The sequence below is a fragment of the Ursus americanus genome, chromosome 13 (assembly GCF_024610735.1).
Source record: "Ursus americanus isolate L20-20 chromosome 13, mUrsAme1.1.p, whole genome shotgun sequence".
In the NCBI taxonomy this organism is placed as follows: Eukaryota; Metazoa; Chordata; class Mammalia; order Carnivora; family Ursidae; genus Ursus; species Ursus americanus.
This window is the reverse complement of record NC_142139.1, coordinates 13,356,529-13,375,648: the sequence shown is the minus strand read 5'-3', so window position 1 is coordinate 13,375,648 and position 19,120 is coordinate 13,356,529. Positions and strand designations below refer to the sequence as shown.

General features: G+C 36.1%; 1 protein-coding gene across 2 annotated transcripts in view; it reads right to left on the bottom strand.

Moving 5' to 3' along the window:
* MYOZ2 (myozenin 2) overlaps positions 1-18,301 on the bottom strand; it is a 37,917-nt gene extending 19,616 nt beyond the window's left edge. The window contains exons 1-3 of one of the 2 annotated variants that reach the window (XM_045799074.2): positions 18,141-18,301; positions 17,492-17,580; positions 1,492-1,661 (exon numbers count right to left, since the gene is read on the bottom strand). In XM_045799074.2, the coding sequence (XP_045655030.1) occupies positions 1,492-1,661; positions 17,492-17,567 (246 nt within the window). In that variant the 5' untranslated portion in view covers positions 17,568-17,580; positions 18,141-18,301. Of the gene's footprint in view, positions 1-1,491; positions 1,662-16,568; positions 16,643-17,491; positions 17,581-18,140 lie in introns of those variants that run through there. The other variant, XM_087866423.1, reaches the window with a different exon arrangement.
* Positions 18,302-19,120: the final 819 nt, after the last annotated feature.

The window sequence follows — 19,120 nt, the reverse complement described above, 5'->3', positions numbered from 1 at the left end:
AAACTCATTGTCTCTTCCTCCGAAACTGTAGTTAAAGCATAGACTTGGAGATGTAAGTATCAGATGTCTAGACTTGTATATATGTTCTCAAAGAATTTCCTTAAGCCACCTTATTTTATACTACTCCTTGTTGTCTAATATTATTAAAAGAATATGATTATATAATTAGACCCCATCAACTGGGATAGGGATTATTTTAGGCTCACACTGTATTAGCTACAGACGTTTTCTGATAAGTAGATATTAGACAAAATTATAGGGTACCATAACATTATATTTATCCATGACTTCAAGTGAAAAGTCATCCCTCGCAAATGTAAATACTATAGTTCAGTAAGATTTGATGTCTAATTGAATTCATAGTTGTAACTAGACTTTATCTATGGATGTTGAAGGAGGCTTATTAATGTGAAAAAAATTATTTCACTTAAGTTGTCCCTCATATTTATTGTTAACCAGAGAAGCAGACATTTTGAAAACTAACATTTTAGTGTTTGTGGGCGTGGATGTTAGTTCTGTAATGTATTTTAGTAATTATGATAAAAGATCTTAGTGAAACTAGTCTGTTTGTTGCAAAGAAGTGAGATGTCCATTCAAAACAACTTATTCGTGATGGCAGCTGGCAAATGTTTGGGTTTAAATTCACAAGTAAACTTACAGGTTTCCCACAGGTATAGGAAGAAACCCTCAGTAAATAAAACTTAACTTTATTGTAGTCTCCACCCCCTCGTCAAATTTAGAACCAATGCTTTATTCCTTTTTGATTCTTCATGCTTGGTATTTTATTTTTAAAGCTAATTCCCCAAAGCTAGTTGTTTTCCTACTACACACTTCTTCCTTGACAATCTCTCGACATGACAGTTTAAAAGAATATAGTATCAATGCAATATGTAAAATATAATGTAGTTACTTGTTCATTTGTTTATTATCTTTCAACTGAGGAAAACTTTTGTCTAAAGAGTTTTGTCCACCTTGGTTTTGTTGTTAATAAAAATCAGACTTCCCTACACGATGTGGAATAAATGCTTTGAGTTGAGAGAAGCTCAACTATGTCTGTAGTTCTCAGGCACGTTTCAGTGCTGGGATGTATTCAGTCAATAAAATGCGTATGCTTACTTTGTGGAGTGCTGTGTGCTTTGGAAGTGTTCCCATCCCAAACATTTAACTAGTAGAGATAAGACCATGGAAACTTTTAGTTCTTCCAATCTCCACTCCCTCTCCCTCCTCTTAGCAGAGCAGACCAGCTTTTCAGTGCCAAATTTGTGGGTTTGCAATGACCCTACTGAACTAAAAAGATACTCATAACATACATAATACGTTTTTTGTTTATTCATCTAAACAATTTATTTTCATTAAAAAAAGTCTAACAGAATCAACAGAAAAAATATGTCGAATAAATATGTAGAACACTTGTTTGGGAATCTAGTGATACATATACACCTAGAAATGCTGCCTGTTTGTTTAGATACCACATAACCAAGTTATACCTACATTTATTTGTGCTTTAGATTCATACTGGAAATTTTCAAATGTGTATTTATCAGATCTTCTTTGTCGCATCTTAAATAGTCTGGCGCCACGGTTACTGAGATGGGATAATTCTTCCAACATGATGTCTCTGGGGATGCTGACTTTTTTGCCCAGGTGCATGCCATCTACATCTGTAAAACAACATTCATGTGCATGAAAACCCCAAGGTAAGCATTTTTAAATGCTTTGCTAAATTCCATAATTTATTGCCTGCTATCTGCTAGTGTGGTGGGTAAGATAGAGACCCATTACTCAGACTGCTTTGGGTTGAATACTAGCTCCCTCACTTTCCAACTGTATGATTATAGATATGTTACTTATTTTTCTAAGCCTGAGGCTCCTCATCTCTAAAGTTTGGGTAACACCTACCGAATATGCTTGATATGAGGATTAAATAAAATGCTTCATATAAATCACTTAGCTATGGTACCTGGCACATAGAAACAGTGAATGAAAATTAGCTAATGACACTACTAGTATAATTTAGTGTTTCCAAATTTAATGAGTTTTCAAACAACACTGCTTATAGTTTTAATAAGTTCTGTTTGGCACCCCACATTTTTGTGTGTTTAAGCTATCCCTATTGCTCGAGTGCCTACCCTTCCATCTGTGCCACTCCAATCCCTGTCTCTGTCAAAATACCATTCATTCTGCAGCCACCATCAAGAAGCCTAGTTTAAAGTAGGCAGGTGGTAACTATTGAATGAACAAATCATTCCCAATCCAGCTTAATGCTATTTCTGTGAATCCCTACACTAAATCCCCATGCATAATTATTCATGCCTTTTTCATATCCCCCCATAGCACTGAATCACAATTACTTGATTCCATTCTACTTATTTAATGGTTTGCATTTTTTTAAAATATATTTTAGTCTTTGTGACCCCCATGCCTTAAATATAGGAGATGTCCAGTAAATGACTGTTATTTTCTATTTCTTGTACTGAAGGACTTTTTTAAAATTGAAAAGAGTTGAAACTCTTCTATTTCCTCCTTTAATCAAGAATATATTTTTGTGTAACCCACAGAATTCTCTTGCTACTGTAGACTGCTAGAAAATGCAGAGGAAGAAAAATTGGGCCATTTGTAAAATAAATAATTCATTATTCTGATTGATTGGGGCAAAATTCTTTGATGATGTGACAAATTAACCCTAATAATGAGGCTTTTGGAGGTGTTAGGGATGAAATAACAGAATTACTTGAATTTTCTCCTTATTTTGCTTTGGAAAAAAATCAATATGTTTACATATTTTGATGTTACATGGAGAGAAGCTTCACTAATCATAAAAATTATAATATTAAGACCTCTGCCTCTGGGAAGATAGAGTAGATATACTTTCCCTATACTTTACTAAATTCAACTATAAATCCTGGACATTATTTATAAAACAAACATAAGAAGACTCTGAAAGGTGAAGAGAAGAAGGCAACTAGGTAAGAATCTCAGGACTCAAGGAACAATGTGGTGGTGAATTCTCTGGGTTTTCTTTTAGCTTCATAAATCCCAGACTTGGGGCTAAGATGCTAGTAACCCAGACACACCAACAAGTGCAGACAAAAAAAAAAAAGCCCTAACAAAAGACTGTTACCATTACCCAAAAGACTAGGAAAGGAGCAGCCTAGAAAAACAGAAAACTTTTAGACAATAGCCACTCTACTTCAGCAAAATACCAAAGGAAAAACCGGGCCCTACCCATAGCAACAAAGTCCAAGTGAGGAGCCCAGAATTTTACCCTTCTGAGGCTGTAGCAAGGTGCCCCAATATTCACACAGGGGTAGTATCAGAAAAGCCAAGGAAGAAGCTGGGACTTTCATCCCCTTTGGCCAGTAACGACCCTCCCTCCCAGCAGTGTTAGTGGAGACCATGTTGGGATTTCAAACTACCACCACCCCCATCAGTAATTAAGAGCTCTTTGGCTCAAGTTTCAATGGGGACCAAGTGGGGAACCTGCACTTCTACTTGCACTGAAGTCCCAGGAGAGGAGAAGGAAGTGGGGCTGGGAAAGTACTGAAAGAAATAATGGTCAGGGTGCCTGGGAGGCTCAGTCAGTTAAACGTCTGCCTTCAGCTCAGGTCATGATCCTGGAGTCCCAGGATTGAGCCCTACATCAGGCTCCCTGCTTGGCAGGGAGTCTGCTTCTCCTTCTGACCCTTCCCCTCCCCCCTCTCATGCTCTCTCTCTCTCTCTCTCTCTCTCTCTCACTCTCTCAAATATATAAATAAATCTTAAAAAAAATGGTTAAAAACTCCCCGAATTAGGCAAGAAAGCTAAATCTACAGATTCAAGAAGCTAAGAGTGTCTTATACAAGATAAGGCAATAGAATTTCACAAGACGTATTATAAACCTCTAAAAATTAAAGATGAAAAACCTTGAAAGCAGCCAGAGAAAAATGACAACTTTCCTCTAGGGAGGGAAAAAAAAAATGAGAATGACAGTGAATTTCTCACCAGAAACCATGAAAACCAGGAGAAAGTGGCACAAGGTTACAGAAAGAAAAAAATTGTCAACTCAGAATCTGATACCCATTGAAAATATCCACTGGAAATGAAGGAGAATTTGAGATATCTTCAGATGAAGGGAAACTAGGAGAGTTTTTTTCCTGGAGACCCATCCTAAAACAATGGTTCAAGCAACTATAACAAAATACCAAAGACCAGTGACTTCTAAACAACAGATATTTATTTCTCATAGTTCTGGAGTCTGGAAATCTGAGAACTAAGTGCCAGCATGGTTAGGGTTCTGGTGAAAGCCCCCTTCTGGGTTGCAGATTGCTGATTTCTTTCTGTGTTCTCACATGGTGCAAGGGACAAGATAGCTCTCTTGGACCTCTTTTTTAAGGGCATTAATCTCTTTCACAAGGACTTGACTGTCATGACATAATCATCTCCAAAGATTCCATCTCTTAATACCATCACAGAGGCATTAGGATTTCAGTATATGAATTTGGTGGGGACACAAACATTCAGACCATAGCAAAAAGCTAAGAGAAGTTCTTTAAACAGAGGGAAACAATAAAATATGGAGCAAAGAAAGAATACAGTGAGCAACAGTGTGGGTAAATACAATAAGCTTCCTTTCTCCTCTTGAGTTTCCTAAATTATGTTTGATGTTAGAAGCAAAAACTATAACACTCTCTCATATAATTATAAATATATGTAGAAGAAATAGTTAAGACAATTGTATTATAAACAGGAGGATAAAGGGATATGAAGGTAGGTAAGTTTTCTATACTTCACTTGAATTGATAAAGTGATGACATCAGTAGACTTTGGTAAGTTATGCATATAAAATGTAATTCTTAGAGCAACTACCAAAAAAGCTATTACAGATGGACTTGAAATCACTGTAGATAAATAGAAATAGAAATATTAAAAATGTTCAAGTAATCCATAGAAAAATAGGAAAAAGAAAAGAGAAATGAAAAACAGATACAACAAACAGAAAACAAAAAATAAAATGATAGAGCTAAGCCCTAACACATCAATAATCACATTAAATATAAATGCTCTAAATATATCAATTAAAGGACAAAGGCTGCAGATTAGATTAAAAAACATGATCCAACTATATGCTGTCTATAAGAAACTCACTTCAAATAAGTGAGTTGAACAATATAAGCAAGTTGACAGTAACAGGATGGATGGCCACCTGGGTGGCTCAGTCTGTTAAGCATCTGACTCTTGATTTTCTGGCTCAGGTCATGATCTGAGGGTCATGAGATTGGGCCCTCTGTCAGGCTCTGTGCTCAGTGGGGAGTCTGCTTGGGATTCTCTCTTGCCCTCTCCCTCTGCCTCTCCCCCCACTTGCACACACGCTCTCTCTCTCGCGCTCGCTCTCAAATAAATAAATAAATAAATATTTAAAAAACAAAAGAAAGAAAGTAACAGGATGGAAAAAGATATATCAAGCAAATATTAATGGCGATCAGGAGTGGTCATATTAAAATCAAATAAACTAGACTTCAGAGCAAAGACAATTACCAGAGACAGAAAAAGCATTATACAATGATTAAAATATCAATCCACCAAGAAGACCTAGAAATTCTAAATGTGTATGCACCAAACAACAAGAGCAACCACAAAAAGAATTAAAGAACAGAAAGGAGAAATAGATAAATCGACAGTTACAGTTGGAGACTTCAACATCCCTCTCTCAATAAACAATAGAACAACAGACAGAAAATCAGCAAGGTTATAAAAGGACTCAATAATACCATTAACCAGGAAGATCTAATTGACATTTACAGAATTAGATTCTACTGAACAACAACAGAATGCACACTCTTTTCAAGTACTCATGGAACATATACCAAGGTAGACCATATCCTGGGCCATAAAATAAACCTCAACAAATTTAAAAGAGTTAAAACGGTACAGAATATGATTTCTGGTTACAATGGAATCACATTAGAAATCAGTAACAGAAAGATAATAGGAAAATCTCTAAATATTTGGAAACTAAACAACATACTTGTAGATAATCCATGGGTCAAAGAGGAAGTCTCAAGGGAAATAAAAAAAATTATTGATCTGAATGAAAATAAAAATAAAGCATGTCAAAATTTATGAGACACAGTTAATGCAGTGCTGAAAGGGACATTTATAGCACTAAATGCATACGTTTAAAAAAAAAGAAAAAGTCTCAAATGAATAACCTAAGCTACCTTAAAAACAGAAAAAGGGGGCACCTGGGTAGCTCAGTCAGCTGTGTTCAACTCTTGGTTTCAGCTCAGGTCATGACCCCAGGGTCCTGAGATCAAGCCCCGAGGGGGGCTCTGCACTGAGCATGGAGGCTGCTTAAGATTCTCTCTCTCCCTCTTCCTCTGCCCTTCATCACCCACCCCCTGGCTAGCACGCATGTACACATACATTCTCTCTCTTTCTCAAAAAACAAAACAAAACAAAAAACCAAACCTAGAAAAAGAGGAGCAAAATAAGCCCAAAGCAAGCAGAAGGAAGGAAATAATAAAGATAACAGCAGAAATTAAAAACCAGTTAAGCATGGAGTTGAGTTTTGAAAGATAAATAGAATTGCTAAATCTTTAGCTAGACTGACACGGACAAAAATATAAAAGACCCAAATTACCAATGTTAGGAACAAAGGAAGGAACTACAGACACTGTAGATAGCAAATGGATAATAAGAGAATACTATGAACAACATTATACATAAATTCACATAAATCTGAAAACTTTAAAAAATTCACCAATTTTTGAAAAGCACAAAGTATCACATCTCACCAATATGAAGTAGATAAGTTGATTAATCCTATAAATATAAAGCAATCAAATTTACAGTTTTAAAATCTCCCAAAAAAGAAATCTTCAGAGCTAGATAATTTCACTGGAGAATTCTACCAAACATTTCAAGAATTAACACCCAATTCATAATCTCTGCCTGAAAATAGAAGATGAGAGAACAGTTCCCAATTTGTTTATTAAGCTAATATTACCCTGATACCAGAACCAAAGACAACACACAATAAACAAAGCTACCGACCAATATTCCTCATGCATATAGAAGCAAAAATCCTTAACAAAATATTAGTAATTAGAATTCAAAAATATACAAAAAAATTATATACCATGAATAAGTGGGGTTTATTCCAGAGATACTGACTGGTTCAATATTCAAAAATCAATATATTCCACCGTATTAATAGGCTAGAGAAGAAAAGTTACATGATCATACCTTTGGGACCGAGGGCCCGGCAAAATGCTATTAAACATGACACCACAGGCACAATTCATTAGAGGAAAAAATTACAAATGGACTTCATCAAAATTAAAAGCTTTTGCTCTGAGAAAGACTCTTACAAGGATGAAAAGACAAGCTACAGAGTGGGAAACCGTATTTGACAACAAGCTAGATTATATAAAGAACTCTCAAAACTCACTAGTAAAAATGCAAACAGTCCAATTAGAACATGGGCCAAAGACATGAAAAGACATTTCACCAAAGAGGATATATAGATGGCAAATAAGCGTACAAAAAGATGTTCAACATCATCAGTCAATTCAAATTAAGGAAATGCAAATTAAGACCATAATGCGATCTCACTATTAGAATGGCTAAAATGAAAAATAGTGATAGCTCCTAATGCTGGGGAGGGTGTGGAGAAACTGGGTCACTCATATATTGCTGTTGGAAATGTAGAATGGTACAGCCACTCTAGAAAGTAATTTAGTAGTTTCTGTTAAAAACCTACCATAGAACTAACAGTAACTGGGCGTTTATCCCAGTTCACACAAAAAGCTATGTACAAATGTTCATAGTAACTTTATTCTTAATTAAAAACAAAACAGCAATAATCCAGACATACTTCAATGAGTAAATAGTTAAAACACTGTGGTCCAGCCACATCATGGTATTCAGCAATAAAAACGAAAAACTATTGAAACATACATCTCCTGGCTCTATCTCCAGAGAATTACACTGAATGAAAAAAGCCAATCCCCAAAGGTTTTATATATATATATATATATATATATATATATATATATATATATATATATAGCATTCTTGAAATGAAAAAATATATAGAGAGAAATAAAGAGCAGAGTAGTAATTGGCAGGAGTCTCCTGACTATATTAATGACAATATTCTGGTTGTGATAGTGTACAATAGCTTTGCAAGACGTAACCTTGGGGGAAATTAGGAAAGGGTACATGATGGGACAGCTCTGTATTATTTCTTACAATTGCATATGAACTGCAATTATCTAAAAAAAAAAAAAGCTACCAACCCATAAAAAGACATGAATAATCCTTAAGTGTAAATTGCTAAGTGAAAGAAGCCGGTCTGTAAAAGCTACACACTGTATGGTTCCAACTACATGGCATTCTGGAAAAGGCAAAACTCTGAAGACAGTAGAAGAATCAGTGGTTGCCAAGAGCTTGTGGGGAGGGAGCGGGGATAAACAGGTAGAGTACAAGGGATTTCTAGGGCAGTGAGACTATGCCCTATGATACTATAATGGCAGTTACATGACATTATGCATTCATGAAAGCCCATAAAGCAATACAACACAGAGTGACCCCTAATGTAAACTATGGACTTTAGTTGTTGTTCCTTTTTTAAGATTTTATTTACTTATTTTAGGGAGAGAGAGAGAGAGAGAGAGTGTGTGTGTGTGTGTGTGTGCGCGCTCAGGGGAGGAGCAGAGGGAGAGGGAAAGGGAGACAATCTCCAGCAGACTCTACACTGAATGCAGAGCCCAAAGCGGGGCTCGATCCCAGGACCCCAAGTTGTGACCCCAGCCGAAACCAAGAATTAGATGCTTAACTAACTGAGCCACCCAGGCACCCCTGGACTTTAGTTTTTAATAGTGTATCGATATTGGTTCATTAACCATAACCAGTATATCACACTAAGGCAAGATGTTAATAATAGGGGAAACCATGTGTTGGGAGGAGAATGGGTATATGGGAACACTCTATACTTTCCGCTTAGTTTTTCTGTAAACCTAAAACTGCTCTAAAAATAGTCTATTATTAAAATAAAATTTAATTTAAAAAATTCATAGCCCTTTCTAATACAATACAGAGCAGCTTTGTTTGCTCTCCAGTATGGGGGGAAAAAAGCTATGCTTTACAAATCCCCAGGGATGGCAGAGATTGCCTATGAAAAAGGAATAGGAGGAAAAGAGCAAAGTAAATGAGGGTGTTTTATAATAGTTGCCTGGGATTTGCTTGCCAGCCCTGCTGAGTTCTACAAGGAATGTTTGCCTTCATTTATTTGCAAGTGTTTGAAATCTTTGTTACTGTGTCCTTGGAACATGGAAGAAGTTAGGTTATTTTTCAGCATATCTATGAATATATACTTTAGTATTCTAGAGAGAGTGACAGGGTGGGCTCTTTCAACTTTCTGATCCTTTTTTTTTTTAAAGAAATTATTTGTTTACTTGAGAGAGAGAGAGAGAATGAGTAGGGGGTGGGGGAGAGGGAGAGGGAGAAGCAGCCTCCCCACCAAATAGGGAGCCCTGTGTGGCTCTATCCCAGGGTCCTGGGATCATGACTTGAGCCAAAGGCAGGCCCTTAACCAACTGGGCCACACAGGTGCCCAACTTTTTGATTCTATAATCAAAATCACAAGTTCCCTTTAGATCACAAAGGATAGAAGAAACAGTATTGCTTATACTTAGTGCATTATGGGAAGGGGGAATCTCCTTCTTTAAATGCTTCTCAAAACAATTCAATTAGCAATAAGAAAGAGAGAGAATGAAATAGTAACACAAAAATCAAAATCTACAGATTTTTTCCATTAAACTTTTCTAGAAATACATATTCTATATAATGTAATTATATATTACAAATAATGTTTTTAAACCAATTTAGGTTTTTCCCGAAAAACCTTTCTAATGGGATATTTTCAGGAAATGAAAAATGCCCCCAAACAGGCAGCCACTAGAAAATGCAGAGATGACAATCTTCATAGTTATGGAATCTTTCTCCTTACAATTAAGGCTACAAATATTTTCCATAAAGAAACCAAAACAGAAATGCAACTTTTTTCTTCCTCCCCATTTCTGTTACTGATTACAAACAGTTAAATGAAAATAGAGGTGTTAGAAAAAGGAATAGCATATTCTTATATTAATTTCTATACCTTCTAAATTCCAAGCTAAGGCATAAGTTTAATTCTGTGACTCCGGACTGAAATTTGAGAAAATGTCTTTATCTCATTTCCCTCTTCCTAATGCCCCCTCCCCCGATACTAGCTGATTCCACATGACTTAAGTAGATTCCATCCTGCTGGCCCCTATGATTTACAGTAGTCTTCTGGGGTGTGTTTGACCGGAGTTGATCAGATTTTGTGATTGGTTCAGAAACAAGTACAAGACCTGACCCAGGCCAATGAGAATGAATATCAGGACTTTTCTCTGCGAATGTTGTGCCAAAGATGCTTTCTTTATTCTGATGCATGTAAGCAGGGAAGTATATTGCCCAGGAAGCTGTTAGCGGGTACTTGGTAGAATGATAGAACCAGGCTTGGGATGAAGCTTACCCCAAGGAAATCAAAACAGAGACAGAGAAGCCAGAAAATGCTTGGCGGCATACTTGAGTGGCTAGATGAAGCCCTACCAGATCACCTCTGAACTTTCCAGATATGTGAGCTACAAATTTCCTTTATTGTTTAAGCTAGTTGGCCTCTGACTTTCTCTTATTTTCAACTAAAAGTATGCTGATATAGTTATTCTCTCCAGATCTTCGTCTCACTGATGTAGGTCCAAAACATATATATTAAGATGGGAGTCATAAGGAAAAGTGAGGAAGTCCAGCCTAAAAGCCCGCAAGTGGGGGCCTCAAAGAGGAAAGAGAGCAGAGAACAGAGCTATAACAAAAATGGATATACCGCTGGTCACAGACTCATCTGGTTTCATAAGAAACATTCACTCCTTTTTAGCAAAGCACTGGAACCATCACTCAAGCTGCTATAAGGAATAGATGTTCAGTAAGAGCCATGAGGAACTTAACCTACCTTTGATGTCAGGGATACAAAGAAATAATCAGCTGGCACAATCTGTTATTATTAATAAATTTGTATCATGAGAGAGGAGAAATAAGAGACAAAAAGGAAAAAGGAGGATAAAATAATGGACACTCAACCCCTTTTCTTATTCTTCATACTCCATTCTACTTTCTCTAAGCCTACATTTTCTCCCACCTACTCTGTGATACACAGTGAGTTTACTGGCTTTGAGTGGCCATCTGAAAGTATTAAGGACCCTGGGACCCTGGGGCCAGTATTATCATTCTGGATGATAAGTCAGCACTAGACTGACAAGCTTCTACTGGCTCACAAAAATTGACTGATAAATTTTCAAGAATTCTGTGAGCCAGTAGTTAACTTCAGTAAACACAGCCCTAATTAAAAGTGAATTATATAAATTTAATAATTAGATAAAGTATTTAAAAACAAGACAATAAATACTCAAAAAGTATCACTTTCTAAGTCTTTTTACTGCATTTTGCTATTATCTATGCTCCTGATGTTATTTATATCTGTTTGTATGTGTATGGTGGAAATACTATATAATGTATTACTGCACATATTTTCCTAAATCTCCTTTCAGTGCCTTCTTGACGGTAGCTTGAAATCAGCTGTGGTGGGTGTATTTATACCATAGAAATTGGCAAACTCTAAAAACCAAGTTATTCTACCCAGCACCGCCCCAAAGAACCAGTTGTTAGGTATTTACTAGCAAGGTACTAAACAGGAATATGTGAAGTCAACATATTTTGCATAAACAAACAAACAGCAAAAGACATATCTAAATTATCTAAGGTTTTCTTCCCTTCCTTTCCAATAGTTAAATTTATAACTGGAGCAGGAGTTCCAAACCATCTGTGAGGGGAATCTAATGTATGAACACTTTACTTAAACCTTCAGAGTGAAGAACACTGTCAACTGAGCACACAGAATCTAAGTTCAGCTGTTCCCTGCCCTTTATTGCAAACCCCTCTGCAGGGTCTTAACAGTGTTTTTAATCTGGATGCCTGATAAATGATATAACTTATTCAGGATACATATCCTTGCCTTGATGGATTAGAAGGTTGTCTTTGTGGCATTAGATCATCTATTGAAAATAATGTTGCTAGGCATACCTTCCTATTGATGTCATTTATAGTGATCCAGAATTTTCCCTTTATTTAAAAATTTTATAGGACTTGATATATTGTATTTTGCTACTATTACAAGAATCAACAATTATTTATGAACAGTTGAATATCTAATTATAAATTGATACAGACATATAATCCAAGGGTCTTGGCCATAATCAAAGTAATTTCCACAAAAAAACCCACAATTTTTAATCTGCTAGAAATATTAAATAAGTGTTAACCAATATTCTTCCTCAGTAGTATCCTCAAATGTACAATACTTTTGTAGTTAAATTAAGATTTAAAATCTTACATTAAAAAGTTCGAATATTTTGATTTTTGAGTATACTTTCCTTCTATCTTTCATATTGTGGAGCCCCATTACTATGAGTATTAGAAACCAAATGGAAAATTGCATTTTATTGAGACAATATGTGATCTTTGAAAATGTGATCAGTTCCTTCTTCAAATCTTACATTAATGCATAGTCTTTCAAACAAACACTGGACTTAAGTTACCCCAAAAGGAAACATTCTTTTTTTCACATTTATTTCATATGCTAACGTTCTGAAACTTGATCAAATGACATGTGTATGCAGGTAGTTCGACATATTTAATGTGAAATTTTGATCCTACCAAAAGCTACATATTTAGTTAGATCAGTGAATCTAATTCATAGTTTGTAAAGAAACTCATTTACACATAATTGTAGGAAGACAAAAAATCTTTTAAAAAGAACCTCTTTCCTCATGATTCCCTGGCAGCTGCAATTATGGTAGAATGGGCAAAACCAGTGGAGGGGAGTTAACCAAAACTGACTTGCTCTAGGGTGATTCTATTGATTTACTTAGAAGCCTGAGGCCAACGATTTTCTCTGCTCTCACAGGTCTCTTCTGCCTGTTCACAGATAGTTGGCGTAAGTGGATTGAATAATAGTCCATAAAATATGCTTTATTTAAAAATGTAACATACATATATACATATTATGTAAAAGATAATAGTCCAGACTGTGATTTTGAATAATGCCTGAAAAGACAATTGATAAAAAGGTCATTAATAATTTTCTTTACATTAAAAAGTTGATTTTGAAATCCATCTGAGATGCTTTAACTTCCTATTTTATATCTCTGCTTTGATTTGAGTTCTACAGCTATTATAGAGTTTTCAAAAACTTACTATTAAAATATTATCATTTAATAACTGTAATTTTATAAACATTTAAGAAATGAGACTACCAATATATTGAATTGCACAATTTGAATTACACAATCATTTAGTACTGTTTAGGAAATACACATGTACAGCATATTAGAGTGAAAAAGACAACAAAGAAACCAGGATGATAGAATAGTATGGTTGGACTTAATACTGTGATATCTACTTGGGTAGTAGCTAGAATTTAGCCCTCTGCTGCTACTTTTCTGAAGGACCTTATCAGAAGTTTGGAAAACTATGGCATGCTCAGAAAATCTGTGAATCCACAAGATGTTACTGCACAACAAATTTAAAAAAACACGCTTTTCTCTTGGGGTTATGGAATGTTAACATGAAAATTTAGACCAAGGAAAACTAATAAACTTGTACACTGAAGCATTAGGTTAAGTTCTTTATCTCCCCCAACTTCCGTATTTGATATGTGGTACTTAAGGCCTTCTCAGTGTCCTAATTTTAACATTGATGGCCTGATTAATAAATTATAGTTTAAGATATGCTGATGCAGGAAAAGCAAAAGCAGTCTTCACATAATCTTCCGTCTGAATTTCTAGATTTTATACTCTATACTTTTCAAAGTGCCCTTGCAATTTATGTCAATATTATCATTGTCTTTGTTATTGGAGGAACTCAAATATGCTGATGTTTGACTGCAGCACACAGCTCAGTGAATTAGAATCATGGAATTTTAGAATTAAACATATCAGCAAATCCAACCTCCTCATGTTCAGATGAGGAATCTGATGTCTGGTCTGGAACCCAGGGCTCCTGGTACCATATCAACAACAACACTCCATTTAGAACCCAGGCTTCCTGTTTTCAGACCACAAAGCTAAACTCTTTTCCTGAAGTCACAAAAACAGTCTTCTGTGTGCTGGGAAAAGCTGTTCACCAGTCATGCAGGGAAAAATTAAAAACATAAACAAAAAACATACCAGAAAAGCCCTCACAGAGCCCCAGTGAAAAAACTGTAGGGTGACTGCAGCAGCCTTCCAAGGCACTGTGGTCTTCCCTGTTTCTGAAGTTCTTTTAACCTGTCAGTTATGTCTGTGTGTAAGACCGGGGGACAGCGTATGCCCTGTTCTTCTTATGGTTATTTTCATTCCAGTTCCTTTTCCCCACCACTTCTGGACAGATGTCATTTGCTCTAGAGAGCATCGCCTTCTTCTATTCTCACTCCCCCTTCTCTTTCTGTCAACTTATCACTCCCTATCATTTTTATGCTTCTCTATCTCTCTCCCTCCTCCAGTATTCAAGTCTGAAAGAGTTACTGAGTGAGAGAGGAACAGGATTAATACCAGAGAAGATGTACTAATTAGGCACAAATGGCACAGAGCCCCCACAACTAATTCATGCATGGATAATGACAAAATATTTTTGTATTTTTGTCTGTCTTTTAGAATAGCATTTGTTAGGTGGTAGCAACATGGTTCTCTTACTTCTGTATAAAGCACGGAAGTTTTGTTTCACAGCAGTAACACAAGACAACTACTATCATCAGCTCTATTCCTTCTAATGTTGATGACGAGCATCATGATTGTGATCATGATATAGTGATATAATGGCGTGAAAGTATAGAGCCTTAGTGTCAGGCGATACTTTCTATTAATTATTTGTTGGGAGTGTGGTATATTTGCTGCTGGGACATAATTTGACACCAAAAACAATGGATCTGTAATAAGTAACAATTTGGGGCGTAGTTAGTAGAGGTTGGAAGTTATCTACATTTTTACTCATTCTATCCAGTTCTATGTATTTTAGTCTAGATGGGTAGGATTTTTCATTAATTCTTTGCGGTTATTTCACCTTTGGGTGGAATAAGTACTCTGATGTAAAACTCTCCTTTTTGATTCTATGTTTTCCTACTGATTGATCTCAAAGGCTCACCACTATAGTGTCTCTCCCAGATGACAAGAACCGGAATGAACTTCCAGTACGTGTTAAAAGACAACCCATTTAGTCAGCTCATTGTCACATTTCATTCTTCTCCAGGCTAAATGTTTTTGAAAAGTGATATAAAAAATAAAGGAGTTGTAACGTACAAAAGAAAAAAAATCCTGATGCACAAGGGGGGAAGGAGGTGAGAGAAGGGCTTCAAAAACATCCTTCTCTGTTCAGTTTTATAAAGGAAAAGCCAACCCAAGTTTGATTTACTAAGTGTTATAATTAAGATTGAAACAGTTGCATGCTCTATCTTAAATTACCCAGATTTTTACTGCTGTGAAGTATTTGAAAGTTTGGAGGATTATTCCCAAAAAGGTTTCGTTGCAGTCTGTCTCATCTCTGTGTCCGCGACACTTCCCTAGCTCTAGATCTCTAGACACCATGTCATATACAAATAGTAAAGTTCCATAGAATATGTCAGAGGAAATAAGAGAGGGAAATTATTTAAGCTGTTTCATAAAGTACTACAGCTATTTTATCTGAGGTGAGTTAAGAAAGCCTGCGATCATCCTGCATTATCTGGATACTTGACCTCCAAACACAGGCAGAGCATGTGACTCCACTTAAAGGGGCTGGAAATCTACCCGTGACCTGGGAGGGAGGCTTCAGCAGCCTTTACATGGCCAGGACCTACTGGTGGTAAGATAATAGTTTGGAGGGTTTTTTTCCCCTTGAGATAGAATTGTATTTTTTCTTTATATTTCATAAACACAAAAGTTATAAGAAAAAGATATTCTTACCCTTGTAGGTCTATATCAGGACTACCATAGAGTAGAATCCGACACATGATTTAAACTGGGAATACATTAAATGGATCAACTGATTCATGATTAGAATGCAATTAGAAAATAACTTATCTCAAGTCCAGTTTTAAGATAAATAATTTATTCTCAAACTCAAGTGTTCATCTAGGTTTTCCTTGTTGATCAGGAAAACTATAAAAACAATTTCAAGTAAACTACCTGAAGCAGGAAATATAAAGAAACATAAAAATGTAAAAGATGTGTGAATTTTTCAACTTTGGACTGGTACAAGTTTGGTTCTGGAATCTGATTCAGATTTATTCTCACTTTATACCAAGCTAGTCTGACATCATAGTAAAACATGGAAACTAAGTTGAATCCAGTATGCTAATTTTATATTATAGAAAATGAAACTTAACAACAGGACTCTTTAGATATGACTACATTGTATAGGGAGTATCTAAAACAATCTTTGATTGGTTCTATGCAGTATGCTTTATGGAAGGTGAAATAGGAAAACACTATACTTACCCCTGTTCCCGGCTGCCCCCACCAGATCTCATGCCTCTAGGTCTCAATAGTGTTCAGGTGAAAGGTTACATTTCCTTGTCAATGGAGGGGAAATAAGGAGGCATTCTGAAAACTCCACAGATATATCTGGAATGGCTCAAATCAGCCCTTAAAAGCATCTGGATAGTCTACCCATTCACTTTTAAAATTGATGCTCTCCTTGGCTCATTAAGTTGACTTTCCTTTATGACAATCAAAATGCAATTTATAAAGCATTGCTTTCTAGAGTTATTTGCCAGAACTTAAGGAAAAGGAGAGTGGAATATCATCTTGCTTCTAATTTATATTAATTTTTTTTGAGTCATATGCTTTGAGACTACCTAAACTTTATACTTCCCTAGACATTATAAATAAAAGTAGATTTCTACTGAAAATATCTTAGTAAAGCAATTACTAAATATGATGACTGGTTTCATGGTGAAAGAAATTCACAATATGAATTCCAACTTAACAGCTTTTGTGCAAAAAGGATGATAGAATATATTTTTAATGTTTTATGTAATATAAGGTAAAAGAAATCAAGATTGCCATGTGGGTTGGACCATGAAGACAAGTATGAGACCTGTCCAAAAAAAGGAATTGAGAGTGATATTAACTTATAATGTGAAATGTGAAAGGCAAGCCAAGCAGAATGTACATCAGCTGTCAGATTGCTTCATTCCTTTAGAGCAGTTGTTGATCTGAAAATAGCTTTCAGATGAGAAAGGATGACTACAAAAGGATTAGTTACCATAGGCTTTTCTACACCCCCTAGAGCTCCAGGTTTGTTATGACAGAATAGCAAAAATTTAAAGGAAGTAAACTATAGAATATTAAATAACATCAGGAAGGATCTTTGTTAAGGCTGAGCTAAATTAATGCTAAAAAAGGATTTTTATTGATACCATTTCCATGGATTTCCTTCATGATGGCTGATGCTTGCTGTTTTCTCTGCTTCACCATGGTATTGTGTGAAAGCATGGTTTTTTGTTCCCTGTAGAAAATAAAGGAATGCTATTGAGACAATGTGAAGAACTCATTTGGAGTGTTTTATAATCATCCTTTTGAAAGAGAGCATCTTTGTTCTTTATTAGGAATTTATGACTGCTTTCTACTGAGTGACTTTAATATGCATTCTCTGTCTGGTGACAGAGCATGTTATTCATTGACAGGCAATGTCACAGTGAACAGAAGATAATACTCAGAGTTTCAGGCCCAGTCTTATCTATACACTTGTACAATGGTCACCAGGCAATGAGAAACAATGAAAGAGCTGCCTCCTTTCCCCTCCCTCTTTCTTTTCCACAGTTTATTTTAATCTGTCATTGTTTCCTTATTGGCCTTCATTTGTACCAGCATCACAGTACATCAGTTCCAACAAACTGTAAGAATGAAGAAAGGACACTAGATTAAACCAGAACTCTTTGGTGGTGGCATTTTAATATTAGCATCAACAGCTGCCCTTTAAAGCAAAGAATGCCCATTTATGAGTCATAACTCTGAACCTCCTTGGACAACTGACTAATAAAACATTTTAGGAAACAATATACTCACCTTGCTCTGAGACTGTGCTTTTCAGCAGGGATGAGTCCCAATTTGTGTAGGAAAGAGTGGAGATGGAATATGGATGGCACTTGGGCCCGATGGTTTTTATCCCTGAGCCTGGGACGGCATGGTCCCTAGCTCTGACTCAAACTGGGACTGAGCCTTTCTGAAGAGACTGGCATCCAGCTGACATCAACTGACTATATATAGCACCAAATACTTCAGCTACTCATATCTTCCTGGCGAAAGGGAGGAACAGTGAAAGATTAGGTTCTCTCCATTGTGTTTCTAGTTTGTGAGATGGTTGAATGAACATACAGAAAGTCTTTATGGAGCAACCTCTCTTTGAGGAGATAGTAGCCAAAAGGAATTTTTTAAACTTTTTAAGATGTAGATCTTATGCTACATCATAATTGAGGTGGCAAGAGACACATACGTGAATTAGACCAGAAAGATAGATCATTAACCTTGACAATAAAAATATGGGCAATAATATCTTTGGAGTTTCAAGAATGAAGAAAGCAATGTGGGGTGGATCAGTAGAGCCATTACTTAAGCAGGAGTGAGAACTTATGCTAGGTTCAGAAAAATGGATAATATTTGAAAAGCGAAATGGGGGAACACTTGGAAGTGGCACTAAAGGTTGAGCCATGAAGTTATTTGAATAAAAGCTGAGACTCATAACTGGGTCATACTTTTTGAAGAGACCCTATTAAGAACAGTGCCTACAAAGTTGACTAATTTTTGCAAGGTCTGGAGTCAAGGATTCCTATTTGGGAGAATGACAGGATAACAGGTTTGGAAGGTAGGCCCTGTTGGCCTCCTTGTTGGTCTTTGAACACAGAAGAAGCATTCCCATTTCTGGGCTCTTCCTGCTTGCTGTAACATGTTCTTCTTCTACCCATATGGCTTACTCTCTCATGCAATCAGGACTCCACTCAAATATTGATTCCTTTTAAAGCACTTCCCTAGTCACCTTGTCTAAAATA